This window comes from Argiope bruennichi, chromosome 4 (assembly GCF_947563725.1).
Source record: "Argiope bruennichi chromosome 4, qqArgBrue1.1, whole genome shotgun sequence".
NCBI lineage: Eukaryota > Metazoa > Arthropoda > Arachnida > Araneae > Araneidae > Argiope > Argiope bruennichi.
Window position 1 is genome coordinate 71,002,760 of NC_079154.1, and position 17,659 is coordinate 71,020,418.

A 17,659-nucleotide genomic window follows, 5' to 3' on the forward strand; every position below is an offset into this window, starting at 1 on the left:
CACATACATTTTAACGTAATGCATCACATACATTTATAATTTATCTCTCGTATTGTATCATTTATATTGTAATCTTTGTAACAAATAATCTTCTCAATAAGTTGATGAAGTGAAGGATTACAATTTTATAATCAATAGTTATTTTCAGGAATAGGTAGAAATTTCAGATATTACTTAAAATTACAATTTAACTTTTGTCGTTCATTTCATGATTAATTTTATTTGTTTTGGTCTTTAACATAAAACATGTAATATGATATAAAATTATTGATTTACATTTTACAGCCCTTGTAAGTATTATTGAATATGTTATTGTAAACGAGTTCGTAATAAAGCTAAAATACTTATGTTAAAAGATACTTATTTTTAATAATTATGAAATGACGTACATTTGATCAACATGTGAAAATATGATAGAAATTTTGGAAAACAAAATTTAACAATTATCTTATATTCATAACTGAACAAAGATAAAAAAAATAATGCAAGCATTTCATAAAATTTTCATGATGAATTTAGGCTATCCTCTCAATTTTTTCGTAATCCATCACATACATTTATAATTTATCTCTCGTATTGTATCATTTATTTGACAAATTTCAATGGCAACAAATGTACGTCAAGTTGTACTGTTGTCAATAATCTGAACTTTTAATTCTTAAAATAAAATGAACGCAATATTCTTACTCACGCATTATTAAATATTGCTTTTGATATTCAAAATCGCAGCATCTACATACGATTTAGCATTATATAATTAATATTTAGATTACTTTTCAGAAAAAGTTTATAGCTTTTTTTATTTACGCTTTAAAATATTATATTCTATTTCGATGAGCTTAGAAAAGCAATTAATCTACATCAGTCTTACATCAGAAAGATTCTTTATTGCAATTAAAACTATATAGTATGTCTAATTGTGGATTAAAAGTTAATTTCTAAGCCCTTAGATCATATAGTAGAAAAACGTAAACTGATGTAAAGATTATATTTTATGTATTAATCAATGAATGAACTGTTGAAAAAATTACGAAATAATTTTTTTATATATTCCTGTTGAATATATTTATAAAGCATTCTTCGCACACCAACTTTCTAAATAATAACTATTCCACTCTCCTATAATTAGAACTAATTAAAATTTTCAGTTTAATTTTATTACTTCATGTTAATTAACGGTCACATCAAGAAAACGGAGTTCTTTAATTAGATGATCACCCGTTAATCAATAGTGAGAACGGTTCTAAAAAAGTGATTTCTAAAGCTTCATAACTTGGCTAAATTTTGATCGTAAAAAAGTGGCACGTTTTATTTTATTTAAATATTAGAATGTATCAGAATATTTTATTAAGTATAACTAATAATACCGGATAATAAATATTTTTATTTCGCACTTTTTTCAGCAGCCCATTTATGGTGCAAAACGTAAAGATATATCATTCTTTGCTTCATTTAGAAATTTATCCAGTAGGAAGCTTTTGCACTAACGGTTTAGAAATAAGCTATTGGGTCACAATTAGAGTGGACATCCTCTTTACACTCATTATGAATGGGAAATTATAATTATTACAAGACTTTAGACGAGATTCTTCCCAATAAATTTGCTTTAATAAGAGTCCTGTCTAGTCAATTTGAATTACACAAATTTCTCAGTAATTAGTCATACCAAACCACCCCATCAAACCAACCTATGGATATCCCCTAAAGATTATTTATTAAATGATGCTTGTCTAGAAATATATCCATTTGAGATATTGCTTGGGAACGACCACTGATATTAATCATGAATGAAAATTCCAGCCTTATACTGGTGGATTCTGTGGAATAACGTTTTGCAAAAGTTCAGAGCTAATGCCATACTGTTGTAGAACATTATCAGCAAGGCCTTCGGAAAATAATACTGGTATTAAAATATTACAATTAAATTTGCAATTGATTTCCACTGCTGAACTAACATGAGACAAATTTTCAGTAAATTATCGATTTTCTCAGAAAATACTGATTGGCAATGAGTTATGGCGGAGCATAAATTTTGGGGTAAATAGCTGAAACATGCATAGCTGAAATTCGGCTTCAATCTTCAGTTGGGAGAAAGAAAATTCCTTAAAAATCTTTAATTACTGTAAGTTCATTGATCCAATTAATGTGATGCCACAATTTCAAGATAAAAATTTTATACGCGAGCTAAATATGTATCTATTATTTATTGTAATAGTATCTGCTATTAGTATTTTACGCATCGTTTATATAATGCACAACATTTTTGTGTAAGGAAAATATAACGTAGTTTGAATATCAGTTGATTAACACAAAAGAATGAGATAATAGTACTGAAAAATGTTTTTCAATTTTTCACAAAGCAATTTATATTTATTTCTTAATGCTCCGTATCAAAGAAAAATTATGTAAAAATTCGTATCATTATAAAACCAAAAGAGAAATAATTGTTGAAGCCATTTTAATAAAGCTATCTGTGACATTTTTGTCTTATTTTAAAACTAGCCGCCTTTGGCGACCAGCCGGTTAGCCAATCTTAATGTTCGTTAAAATTTTAATAATTAAATATTTTATGCAATTCCAACTTTAATAGATTCTTCAGCAAAATATTTCAAAACTTCAAATTTTGATAGTCATATAATTCACTCATAATATTATAAAGGCCTTTAGTCCTAACATGATATGTATCTCTCTAATTTTCTGTTACCCCTCGTAGAATGTATGCTTTAAATTAAAGTGTAAATGATTAATCTGCAATTAATATAATAATTTTTTTTACTGAAACAAAGCATTTTTTTTAATAATATGATTACTGATAATAGAGCCACTGAGCTTTTAAACTTTATGGGCACTAAAGAATATCTTTCTTAATTTATGTAATATCTCAAGAATTTGTCAACAAAATTTTCTCAGATTCATCATGAACAGATCGATTCATTAACAATGTTTCATTTTAAATGCATCAAACACTAAGAAAATAAAATGAATCGTTTAAAATAATCGGTCTAAAATAGATTTTAAAAAACTACTTAAAAAACGATGTACTTAAAACTATAAGCATATACAAAAAATATATATAACTAACATAAATACAATTTAATTAAAAAAAGCATGCAACTAACCTAAAAATAATTTAAATCATTGAAAACAGGTTTAAAAAAACTATTTAAAAAACGATGTACTTATATATTTTTTGTATATGCTTATAGTTTTAACTAACATAAATACAATTTACTTACAAAAGCATGCAACTAACCTAAAAATAATTTAAATCATCCGTTCATATCGGTTGTCATGGCAACAATCAGAACACAGTGCGCATGCGTGAATTTTCTTCGCCAGTTACGTTAACGCAAATGCGTGAATTTTTCTACGCCAGTTGGGTAACGCTATGCAGATTATACATTTTTAATTTCCGTTATTCTGTGTTATTTTAATTCAAAAGTACTTCAGAATGAATCTGAAACAGGGATTAATTAAAAATGTTTAATTTTAAATGCATCAAACATTAAGAAAATAAACAGAATCGTTTAAAAAAACCTGCCGAAAAATATTAACCCTAGCCTCATTACTGTTGGGAGAAAAAAAAACGGAAGCCTTAGTCATTTGGCGGTGGAGAAAATGGAAGATTTTTTTGGCGGAAAAGTTGGCGGTGGGAAAAATGGAAGATTTTTTTTTGGCGGGAAAGTTAGTTTTTAATTAATAATTAAAATTCTAATTAAAAATTCGAAAAAAGGAACCCCAGGTGCACAAACCTCCAAGGTATACATGTACCAAATTTGGTAGCTGTAGGTCAAACGGTCTGGCCTGTAGAGCGCCAACACACACACACACACATTGAGCTTTATTATAAGTATAGATGAAGAAAAATAACTTTAAAAACAAATGAAATGCTGAAGCAAAAGCAGATGATTCCGTTAAAAGTAAGGTAATACATTTTATCCTATGAAATTGAAATTTACACCAGCTGAATACTTAATAATGATAAAGAAATAAATAAGAAGTCTTTAGTAATCAATAATTCCCTCCGGCATTTTCAATGGTATTATCTATATTTCAAAAGTAATCAGTTAAAAACGCAAAAATATCTTACCAGAAGCAAATAATATTTTTTGACCAAGCTTTTTTAATAAGTAGTTTATTAGCAATATATTAATTAAAATATTCACATTAATTAGTAAATTAAATATGAGCAGCGCAAATAATTTTTTCTCGTATAAATTTATTTCAGTTATATATTAGTTCTGTTAGAAGAAGATTTATAATTAATAAAATATTTTTCTTTAGAAATTCGATGAAGTCCATAAAATTCTAATATTAGCTTTTTCTGCAACAAGGTTTAGCTAAAGGAAAGAACTTCTTATGGTGTTAATCAAAATAAAGAAAAATCCAAGACATCGTCTAATTCCGTTTATTTTTCTGAAAGAATCCATGAAAAGGTGGGAAAACTAAAGAGTTCTATATTTTTTTCTTCATCTAAGTTTGTTTTGTATTACTTTTTGGACAAAAGAAATAATAGGAAAAATGCTTTCTATGAGAGAAAAATTTTTTATAATTGGAAGAGAAAGAAAAAGAGAATGATCTCCAATAGAAAGGCAGGATTTATTTATAAGAAGAAGAGGCTTAAATGAAAAGAAGAGTATTGAATAGTAATATCATCGTAAGTTAGATAAAATAACTATTCGTTTTTTCGAAAATGTATTCGAAGCAGCTGAAAATAAAATCATCATTATTTGAAATTATAATTTCAAATTATTTTAGGGACAATTCTTCAAATAAGAAGATATTTTTTTATATTATAATAAAGGATTCAAATAAACTTTTGAAAAATTAATTGAATGAATAAAAAAAATGTGTTGTTCAGTTAATTTTGTGGTTTAAAATAGAACCTTAAGCTAATTGTATTCGGATGAAGATTATTTTTATCTTTTCAAACAGAAAGAGATTATGAGATATTTTTTCTATATTAGTCGAAAGATTTTTAAATTAAAAATTCATTTATGTTCTGAAATATAAATCTTCAATGTATCGTCAATTTGATTTCAAATCAAAAATGCATTTATGCTGAGAAATATAAATCTTCAATGTATCTTCAATCTGATTTTAAATCAAAAATGCATTCGTTGACGCCAATAAGTCAGCAGAACGCTCCGCCTACTAATTTTGTAGCGCCACCAAGTGGTGAAAATGACACAACCTTTCAGTGTGTGTTGTGAGTGTTGAGAATAAAGCAATGGAGATACAGTCCAAGAGTTTGAGTTTCATTTATATGTGACTTTTTCTAAAAAACTGAGCTATCGTGAGCCAAAACAGCACTTATGCTCAGAAATATAAATATTCAATGCATCTTCAATTTGGTTTTAAATTGAAGACATTTATGTTCAGAAATATAAATCTTTAATTTAATTTTAAATCAAAAATGCATTTTTGTTCAGAAATATAAATATTCAATGCATGTTATATAGGAATGGAAGTGGCGATTAATATATAGAAATACATTAGCAAATTTATATCAAAGGAATAATAAAATGGCAAAATCTGCATTCTCTATTCTTAAAAACATTACTGAGTTAGAAGAATATAGATTCATTAAAATAAAACTGACATTTGAAATACTTGCTTAACATATTTTGACATTATATATTTATAATACATTTTGGATGAGAAGTTAAAAAACATTTCTTTATTGAGAAAATTAGTAATCATTTACCTCTTTTAAAAAGTTCAAAAATACCATTTATCTTTAAACAGTCTTATTATAAAAGTTTCCTATATCTATTCAGTTATCTCATTTCTTATTTATAATAAATGAAGAACTCAAAATAATACTAAAACTTCCAATGGTGAAACCCTTTCATTAAATATCTAATATTAATAAGATTCTATCCCTTATGATATAAACAGAAAAAAGTAAACAAACCACAAACTAATTAGCCATTCAAAACAACCATGGAAAATCTATTTTGGACGATCTCCATCGACTTTTATGTAGCATTTAGTGAAGTGGCACTTGAATTATTGTTCCTAGAAATGCTTCCAACTAAGGCAGTGGCATTAATAATATTCATAGGTGAAGGCTCTCCTGGCTGAGGCTTATGGTGAATCGTGTTTACCCAAGTGCTGGGCTAATGCCAGATTGCCAGGGAATACTTGCAGCGGTGCTTTCAGCAAACGGTGCGGAGATCGTGGACGGATTGCAATTAAATAAACGACGGACACCGTTTCAGTAGTTCGCTGTTAGATTGTCACGTGCGTAATTGATTCAGTAAATCATCGCTTTCGCTCAGTTGAAATGAAACCCACTGAATGGTCGCTGATAGAGATGCATATTTATTCTGGAAAGTAATATGGTATGACTAGCGAAGTTAAAATCTGGATTTATTCTTTAATTTGTCGAGTTTCCTATTAGAATTCAAAAGAATTCAGAGCTAAAAATGTTTTTGAAATGTTTAAATAAAATGTATTATTATTCTTTTAAATTAAATGATTAAAAATATAAGTTCGTTTAATAGAGTAAGTTGTATGTTTTAACTCTGAATCTTATACTTAATGAGCTGAATTTGCTATTGACTTTCAAAGAATTTCAGCATACAGAAATAAATATAAAATATTAAAACTAATTATGTTACAGTTATATTGAATTTTAAAAAGTTAAATTATTATACTAAATTTAAACTACAATTGAAAATTGTCAAAAATAATTTTTATTCAGGATTTAAAAAGACTAAATGATGATTAAAATTCTTTTAATTCTTAGAGTTTCAAGAAATATTAATATTTAAAATATATTTTATGTTTGTAAGCTTTATATAATTAATCTTTCTCAAGAAGTTGTTGAAATGAAGGGTTACAATTTTATGATTAATTTTGTTATTTTCAGAAATAGAAATTTCGGATATTTTTGAAAAATTTCTATTTAATTTTCGACGTTGATTTCATGATTATTGCTTTTTAACAAAAGACTTGGCGCCGTCTTCGCATAGGGATAGCGTGTCTTCCCCCTGATCTGGGCGTCCCGGTTCGGACATGGTGACCTTCTTCTGTGTTCTATCTGTAAGGTGTGTGAATGTGCCCCGGCTATAAAAAGGGGTTGTGCACGCGAATGTGAAGCATGAAGTAGCTAAGTCGTACTCTTGGCCCTAGTTGGCGCTACTGAAAAAACAAGGTACGCTTACCCGGCTTAAATCGCTGGCATATAGCTGTCAGCGATAAAACTAAACAAACAAACTTAACAAAAGACTTATAATATGTTGCAAGATTATTGACTTTCATCTTACAGCGCTTTTTAGCATTATTGAATATGTTATTGTAAACATGTTCTTAATATAGCTAAAAAACTGCTATGTTAAATATATTTATTCTGAATATTTATGAAATAACATACATTTGATGAACATGTGAAAATATAATAGAAACTTTGGAAAACAAAGTTTAACAATTACCTTATATTCATAATTGAACGAAGGTAAAAAAAAATAATGTAAGTGTTTCATAACATTTTCATAATGAATTTGTCTTACAAAGAATTTAGGTTACCTTCTCAAATTTTTTGTATTGTATCACATGCATTTATAATTTATCTGCCGCATTTTATCATTGATATGACAAATTTTGATGAGAACAAGCTGAATTTTTAATTCTTAAAATAAAATTTATATAATATTCTTATATACAAACTCACATATTATTAAATTTTGAGTGAGTTTGTATATAAGATTGCTTTCTACATTCAAAATCGAAACATCCTCATTTAATACTTAGATTTGTTTTCCATCAGAAAAAGCTATGAACTTTCTTTTATTTTCATTTCAAAACATCGTATTCTACGTCGATGAGTTTAGAAAAGGATTTAATCTACATCAGTCTTGCCAGATAAAGATTCTTCATTGCAATTAAAATGAAACAATATGTTTAATTGTGAATTAAAAGCTAATTTCTAAGCCCATTGATATCATACTTCCAGTTGGAAAAATGCTCTTACTGTTGTAAAGATCATATTTGGTTTTTTAAACAATGAATGCACTATCGAAAAAAAATTACGAAATAATTTTTTATTCTTGTTGGATATATTTATAAAATATTCTTCGCACATCAACATTCTAAATAATAACTGTTCCACTCTTCTGCAATTAAAACTGACTAAATTATGAAATTTTGAATTTTATTACTTCATATTAATCAACGGTCACATGAAGGAAACGAAGTTTGTTATTTGGATGACTATTCTTTAATCAATAATCAGAATGATCTAAAAAACAGTGATATTTACAGCATCATAACTCAATGAGCTTTGATAGTAGAAGAAAGGAACGTTTTCATTATTTAAATATTAGAATGAGAATATTTATATATATAAAAAACAGATGTACGTGGCACAGAAATCGAGATTATTACTAATTGCCAAATGGCACAATTCAAACATAAACAAAACATCATACGAATTTCAGACTGCTTCATTAATTGAATATTTTACAACAGTACTAATTCAATAATATAATAGTACTAATTCAAATGCTCTGGAGTTTCAAAATATTATTAGATGTGTTCTTGCGATAGTTCCTTCTGTTACCAAAGAAGACATTCAGTCAGAGGAAAGAAGATATAGAAGAAATCAAGAAAGCGACTTTAAATAAAAAGTTGAATCAAATGAAAAATAAGCTTAACCATTGCTAGATAAATAATAGTGGTAAGAATTAAGATTAATGTATGGTTTCACTGCAAGAATTCATGAATTTTATTTGTATCAAATTAGAAGGTGCAATGTTTTTTTTAAAGAAATGCAACTCAAACTAATAATTAACAGCTTAAAAACCAAATTATCAAGGCTAACCAACTGGTCACCAAAGGCGGCTAGTTTTATTAAATGTAATTAATAGGACAGGGTGATAAATATTTTTATTTCGTAATTTTTTCAGTTGTACATTTAGATACGTCATTATTTAGATCATCATCATCATAATCTAAAACGTAAAGATACATCATTATTTGCTTCGTTTAAACATTTATGTAATTTAAAGCATTTTCTCTAACGGTTTAGAAATTAGCTTGTGGTCCACAGTTAGAATGAGCACCCTCTATACACTCATTTTGAACGGAACATTATAATTATTACGACTGTAGATGAGATTCTTCCTAGTAAATATGCTTTAATAAGAGCCCTGTCTAGCCAATATGAATTACACAAATCTCTCACTAATTAGTCATGCAAAACCACCCCATCAAATCAACCTTTGCATATCTCCTGAAGATTATTTAGTTAAATGGTGCTTGTCTAGAAATATATCCATCTGAGATATTGCTTGGGAACGACCACTAATATTAATCATGTATGAAAATTTTATCCTTATACTGGTGGATTCTGAGGAATAATGTTTGCAAAAGTGCAGAGCTAATGCCATAATGTTATAGAACATTTTCAGTAAGGCCTTCGGCAAACAATGCAGGCTAAGGAAATTAAATTTGCGCCTGATCTTCACTGTAAAATTGCCGCTCAACTGACGTGAAACTAATTTAGTCAGAAAATTATCGGATTTCCCAGAAAACACTGAATGGTAATTAGTTATAGCGTAGAATAGTTTTCTGGTTTAATAGGTGTAGAACATGCATAGCTGAAATTTGGCTTGGAATTTTTGTTGGCAGGAAAGAAGGAAAAGATCTTTATTATTGTAAGTTAATTGATACGATTATTGCGACGCCACAATTTCAAGATAAAGGAAATAGATTATGCGATCTAAAAATGCATATTATTTATTATGATCGCTTCTGCCATTAGTATTTTACGCATCCTTTACATTTTCCTCAATATTTATTTTAAAAGAAAATATGATATAGTTTAAATATCGGCATGAAAATGAGCTAACAGTAATACAAAAATGTTGTTTAATTTTTCACAAAGCAGTATGGGAAATTAAAAAAATTATCTGTGATAATTCATTAAAAATATCTTAAGCCTGCTTTAGATTCTGGATTGCATTTATTAGGTATAATTTTAATAATGTTAAGCAACATATTGGCGACTTGTTTACTAGTTAAGTTCGCTATTAATACTAGAGTCATTCAAGTACAAATATTTTGCCTAAAAGTAATCTTTTTTTAAAAAAAAATCGCTACATCCCTTTATTGCATGATGAGCAATAAATTTAAAATGATGCAAAATTCTTAACTTTCATACAGGAATGAAATTACCACTTCCCTCAATAAAAAGTTAAAAAATAAATATTATCACTATTTTAGGACTAAGCAATTTATTTAAATTATTAGAAATATTTTCAATTCTTTAAAACAAAAATTTTAAAGACATAATGTTTTTTTTTAATTCTGACGTAAGTATAAATTTAATATGAATATGAATTTTCTGATGTTCTATTATTACTGTTGTACCAGCATTCAGTAATACACAAACCTGGATCAAGAGATTCTTTTGACTCGTAAAATAAGATAGGATCTTGTTGCGACATAAATCGTAAATATTTTATTTAAAAGTAGCTAACGATTATTTTAATAATTATAAATTTTATTTTGTAAATAGTTGTAAAATTCTGATTGGCAACAGTGATATTTTTTGGAACTTTTTGTTGTGTTCGTGCGTCAACAAAAATAAAATGCAGACAAACTTACTATGAAACTAAATCTTATTACATTATAGATAATATTATCAAATTTACATCAACTTATTTTCATTCAAAATTCAACCATCGTTTTTAAACAACAAATTAAAAGTTCCAAAAAATACCGCTGTTGCCAATCTGAATTTTACAACTATTTACAAAATAAAATTTATAATTATTAAAATAATCGTTAGCTACTTTTAAATAAGATATTTACGATTTATGTCGCAACAATTTTTTATCACAAGTGAACACATTTAAATGAAGGGTAAATAATATCTTAATTACTTCAAAGATACTTTTACTCTTTCAAATGAAAAACTCGTATTTGTATAACGAACACTCTTTATTAGCATTATTTACAAGTAAGAAGTAGAAGTTGTAGTTGTTCTTTTTCTCTTTTAGGACAAGAAACTCCGGGTTGAGTTGTATACAATTTCCCTCGCGTACGCGACAATTACTACTAAACCAAGTTATATCCATGCTCCGGCAGTGTAGATTCCTTTAAACAATTTTATTCTCGAATAGTTTAAGACTGAAATTGACTAATCTTCTTACAACGAATTCTGGCATTCAAACGCTTTAGAATATTTAAATAATACCATATTGTAGTTATTTGTGTGATTAGAAAAATTCTTTGTGATTATCTGAAAGTATAACAACAAGCATTGTTTTCATTTAGGATAAAACTTTTTTTTGTGGTGATATTTTTTAAAATCTATTTTCTTCATAATATAGCAAGAAACATCATCGAACAAGATATATATTTCCTATCATACAGTCATTACTGTTATGGTAGAAATTACTTTTACAGTTCATCTTCTCAACAGCTGTAACATTCCAATCACTTGCAGCTTTTTTAAAGGAAAATTAATCATTATAATAGCACCATATATATTCTCAATTGAATTTTGAAACAAATCGTTCCCATTAAAATTCGAACTCTGTCCTTCTGATTTGTTGTTATTGGAAATACACCACAGAGCATAACGACTAGAGCATTATTCGCCTTATAATAATAGCTTTTCCCTTATAATTCTAGCTTCTTACACATTCCTAATTTACAAAACCATATTATTCTTTAAATAACCTGTCCTTAAACGCAAGAAACTAACGTGATAAATCTCATAACAGAAAAACATGCAAAGCACAATAATAAGATATTTTATCGACTTTACTTCGTGAGCAATTTTATTTTATTTGTGAGGAACAAAAACGTCTGCAAAAACAATAATTTTACTGAAATTCACAGAATACTACCATTTTTTTATCAGATGGAATCAAATGGCAAAATAAAGTTACTCAACAATATGATCTCAGCAACCTCAAAAACAAAAACAAATCTTGTGTTTCTAGTAGAATCAAATTATTATTCTTTATTTAGTGATTCAACTCTATAAAGAGAGAACGATAAGCTTTTGCGTTATCGAACTGAGAAATGCTAAATAAAAACCGAATGACACACAGGATTAGTTCAAAAATATGAGGATTAAATCAAAAATTACAGGATTAAATCAAAAATTTAACTCGAGCTTATAAATCTTAAATAAACTATCATAATATTACTTTTTATTCTGTATTTTTATTACAATGCTCGAAAACTGGAATCGCTTTTGAAAGATATTTACTTTTTAAATTCTTATTTTTTTTTAACTCTCAAGATGAAAAGATACTAAGTAGAGAGTAAATGAACTTTTGATAAATATAAAATATTGTAAAATATATATCTTATTAAATAAAGATAAAGATAAAATATTGTAAAATATATATCTTATTAAATAAAGAGAAAGATAAAATATTGTAAAGGTAAATCTTATTAATAAGGTAAAAAACTAAAGACACTTCTACAATTTATATGGATAAAATGTTACCGTTTCTTTTACGCTGTAACCCATAAAAAATTCATAATAAAAAATGTTTGAATGATTATAAAATTTCTACTTAGTTCAGAGCTTTATAGGATCATTTGAATAAATACATATTAATTTAAGTCAAACAAACGTGTTCAGAATTTTTTCTTTGAAATATTTTTAATTAGGTATCACAAAACAAATCACGCAAAAATAAATAAATAAATATTAATGAGCCGATTTAAAGTCGAGGAAGATGTTTACGACATAGTTTTTGTAAATTCGAGTAACGCAAACACAAGAAATTAACTTCAATTAAACGTATATAGCATGAAGTAGCTTTATATCTCTAAAAATGGATTATTGCTATATTTACCATCTCACATTATTTGGATAGAAGCAGTTGTAAACAATCTCAACAAAGATTAAAAAGATATATATATGCTGTCGAGGCGGATTTAATAAGGGACACTGTATAAGAATATAAAATATTTTCGCAATTGTTGACATTACACCACTTGACTACGCGTTGCGTCTTAAGTTCTAAGAAAATAAAGCGTTTATTATATCTTGCGAGTAAAGTGATAGAAAGTGGTCCTGTTTATGTGTTTGGTTGATTTATGAATTTTGAGACATGAGGCCACACACCTTATAATAACTGTCTAATTCGGTGTCAAATTTCAGCAAATTTTTAATTTAATCAATATTATTAATGATTCATTTAAATTTGGCAATTTATATATGCATATATATATCTGTAATGATATTTTAACTCTAATTTCAATGTAATTAATTTCCAAAGTTTTATCTTAATTTAGCCCATAGTAAGTTCATTCTCTTATTTCTTGATCCAATTCCACTTTCTCTAGTTAATTAATTCAAGAGAAGCTTTATAAAATTATTGAATCGGCTGAACGCCAACACTTTCACACGCTCAGCGTGAAAGGATAGACAGTTTTCTATCTGTCCAGTAAGCACATTCTTTTTAAAAGATCCCTGTGTGTACTTGTGATTGACATGCGTCAGGAATCCCCATCGGAATCTTATTAATATTAGCACTGTAACGAAGTATTTTCCCTATCCATATCTCAGGTTATATAAGACGAGGGATAATTTATTTCTCTCTTCTTCCCCACTTCCACTTTTGTGCCGCACTGTGGCGGACGCGCAATGTCCGCGTCTTTGTTTGTAAATAATTATGCTTTCCCGATGGATTAAAAAGAATTTAAAAATGTAAAAAGTCTTTTCACGGTCTTCAAACCTGCTTTCTGCTTCAAACAAAATAATGCTTACATATATATGTAATGATATCTCTAAATCTAAATTAAATCCTAGTTAATTTCTTAATTTTTATATCAATTTAATCCATATTAACTCCATTCTAAAATTCTCTCTTAATTTCTGATCCCATTCCACCTTTTTTTATTTAATTGACGCGCCAGAAGCTCTGTAAAATTGGTCAAATCAGGGGTTCTCGTACTCCGAGTGAAACGATAAAAATTTGTCGATCTAACCAAATTCTTTTAAAATATACCTAAATAATCATACATATGGATTAATAATTCCATTAATTTCAAATAAAAATACCTCATTGTTATGAATTATTTACAAGGAAATGATAAATTTAAAGCAAATGCAACTTAAAAATTATCATTTTCTTTATTTTCCAAATGAAATATAAAGCAACCAGGTGACTGAATAATTTATTTTTAATGAATTTAAAAATTCAATGTAAACATGCAAGTAGTCCTAATATTTTGTAATAATTTTTACTTATTTGGTAATAATATTTTAAAAATTTACCTCCTTGCGTCCCCTCTCCTCAGCTCAGTGGTCCTAGATAGTTGCTAAATCAGTAATCTACTCCTACTGTGTTGGATTAATACCGTACTTCAATGACTGTATTTCAATGATTGTTGTGATTGAGCAATGATTGACTGGTTCAGCAATCATTGCATAGACTGAATGCAAATGTGCGCGATCAAGGGAGAGGAGAGCAGATCACTTGGTTTCAGTTGCTCCATGTTTTTACATTTGCAGCTGGAACCAACATATCAGCATATGTCACCACCTCTTCAAAATAATGAATACAATTTAGGAAGAATAAGCTGATTGGTGGATAAGCAAGTCGATGTGTTCTAATTTAGATGCCCATCGTCATTATGTTCATAGAAAATATTTCGCATATTTTTTTCCCCCAAGTATTTCGGTTATGATTGATGTTTGTATTGAAATTTGGAAAACAGAGAAGAAAAAATGATGATCAGATTAGTATATACAAAAGTATAATTTTAAGATGACCAATATAAAACTTTTATTTAAAAAATACTTTAATTGCTATTATTATTTTTTTGATGTTGTGAAAAAATCAAAATAACAAAGTGAAAGTAAAGGATATCAAATTAATCAGCAAGAATCTAATTAAAAATAGTTATTTAAAAGTTTAAACATAATTAATTTAAAAGTTAATTATTGAAGTCAAAAATCATTTTTGTTTAATTTAATTAAGCATCTTTATGTGAAAATACTTAAAATAATTTTTAGCCCCAATTGTCTTATTTTTTTAAAGCGAATACAGATTTTCTTCAAAATTCTATCTAGGAAGTCTGATGCGGTAGATAATAAAACTTTTACAATCTCTTTTAATAAGTTCATACGAAAAAAAAAATGATTCTAAAACTCATTTGCATATAGTGATAATTTCAAATGTCACTCCATTTAATACAAACCAAACAAACCATAAACTTGTTGGAAAATGTCTAACTCCAAACAGAAATTTGTAAGAATATTAAATAAGTTTAGAAGAGTAATATAACATTTCCATTACACCGACAAAACCACTAAACTTTGAGTGGAAAATTATTTTAATTTCAGATAATTTCCTTTAAAAGTTAATTTGGAGACAAGCGCTCTTATTCTATTTGACGATGCATTCATTCATTCATTTTACTTTCACTTAGTTAATAACCTAATAAGCAAAAAGCGAACATACTTGTTTGAAAAGTATTTATTGTAGTTGAGTAGAACAATTTCCAGTACTTCATGGCTCTGCACAGGACTTCCCACCGGCCATTCGAACCACTGAAAAAATAATCAAAACATATTATTATTACTCAGAAAGAATAAGCCATCTCTGCTTTCTTTTTTAAAAACAAAGTCAGCAAGCAAAATAAATACAGCAGTTAGGTTTGGCAAAGGGGAAAAACCCTTTTTACTCGCACAGAGTTTTCGGAATGATTTATGTTCGTCTGAATGCACGGTGGTTTTTTTAAAAAGAAAAATGCATTTTTCCATTCTGCAAATTCAGGAAAAGTAATTACTGAAACTGCAAATCTTGTAATGAGTAATTTCCACTCTTCATTTTAGAAGAGGAGCTGTTTTTTATTTCTCTGTTCTTGTGTTATTTTCTTCGTTTTATGTTAATTTATTCCATATGCTGCAGTCAGCTGGGTGATGAAATGACATGGAAAATATTGCACGACTAAAATTTTTTTGGGTTACCGTAAACGAAGGAAAACATATAATAATTTAGGTGATTGCATTCGTTAAAAATTAACATCCTATTTTAATTTTTTTAAAAGTTTTTAGACAAAATGTTTTTTAAACTTATGATTTAGAACAATTAGTGATTAGATAAAAAATTAAAATTTTTCATTTGAAGAATTAAAAAAATAATTAATGCTATGGAATGTTGAGTTTAAAAGTTTAAAATTCTTATAATAATCGGAGAATAATTTGACAATATTGCAGGGATATATTTTTTTTTTTTGCTTTTGTATTTCATAAAAGAAAACCAAGTTAGATAATATTAGACCGATTAGATAATGCGTAATCTACCTTAATCGGCTTCAATTGTAATCTGAATTATTGTATGGAATCCGCTTCAATGCAATAATTCAGATGAATATATTTGTTAAAGATGACTATCTATTTCATTTAGTTTTTAAATTTGGCCAAAATGTGTTTTTAACTTGCTATTTAGAATAATTACTGATTAGTTGAAAGGCTGAAATTGTTTTTATTTGAAGAGAATACCAAAAATAAATAATGCTATGGAATGTTAAGTAAAATCCTTATAATAATCAGAGAACTATTTGACAATAGATTATGGATTTTTTTCTTTTGTATTTCAATAAAGTAATCCAGGTTATATAATATTAGATAGATTAGATAATAGGTAATCTTCTTTAATCGTCTTCAATTTAAATCTTGCTTATTTTATTGTTTTCACAATTTATTACTAGATAGGATCTTGGCCACAAGGCCGATTTTATTAAAATTAATCCCAATTGCGTATCTGCTTCAAATGTCCTTCAGATGTTTATGTGACGATTTGTAGAAGTGTTGATTAAGGTACAAAAATATGAAAATTATTACCCTGAAATATCTCCTGTTGAATTTCAAAACTGTATACTAATTTAACTTTTTTTTTTCATAATTCTATTTTAATACTTTATATTTGAGGTGGTAAATGTCCTATCGAAAATGTAAACTTCAGGAAGCAAAAACTTTTTTAAAAAAATATAATCTTGAAATCAATTTGTAATACAATTTTCTTAAAAAAAATAAAATAATTCTTCGTTCAAGTACTAATGATCAAATATATTTATTTAAATGAATTATGAAACTTCTTTGAAAAGTCAATCAAGAGGTAGAAAATGTTTATACATGCTTTATATATTATTATATGTTAGATATTGTATTTAAAAGCAAAGAATCGAGTAACATAGTTGCCATAGCAACAATATCATCAAAGAACCTTCAAATAAGAATAAATGTTTTGTTGTATGAGACAAAGTAATATTTATTCAATAGATTACAACTTTTGAAAAGCTAACATTTTTCATTATGTTATGAATAAAAACATAAGTAATTGCAAAATAATATAGTTTTAACTCATCATGTTTCAAAAAGCATAAGAAATTTTGAAATAAACAGTATCTGATATAAAACGGGTACAATTCAGTTTTTTCTTCGAGTTACTAGAAAAATTATAAATGCTTTTCTTTTTTATACAACCCATGCTTTAATAACAATCGAATTTTTTCCTAAGACAATACAGCACGTTCTCATCAATATTCATAAAAGTGTATGTAATATATTTCTGGTGAATAGTCAACAAAACAGCCTACGCTGGTACATCTTTAAAGCATAAGAAAAATGTAAACAAATGAAAAAGTCGCCAGCTGTAAGATCTGGCGAGAA

General features: G+C 27.3%; 1 protein-coding gene across 2 annotated transcripts in view; it reads right to left on the bottom strand.

Moving 5' to 3' along the window:
- LOC129965499 (otoferlin-like) overlaps nucleotides 1–17,659 on the bottom strand; it is a 515,039-nt gene that overhangs the window by 160,610 nt on the left and 336,770 nt on the right. For both annotated transcript variants that reach the window (XM_056079452.1, XM_056079451.1), the window contains exon 3: nucleotides 15,447–15,535. In XM_056079452.1, coding sequence (XP_055935427.1) covers nucleotides 15,447–15,535 — 89 coding nt within the window. The remainder of the gene's footprint in view (nucleotides 1–15,446; nucleotides 15,536–17,659) is intronic.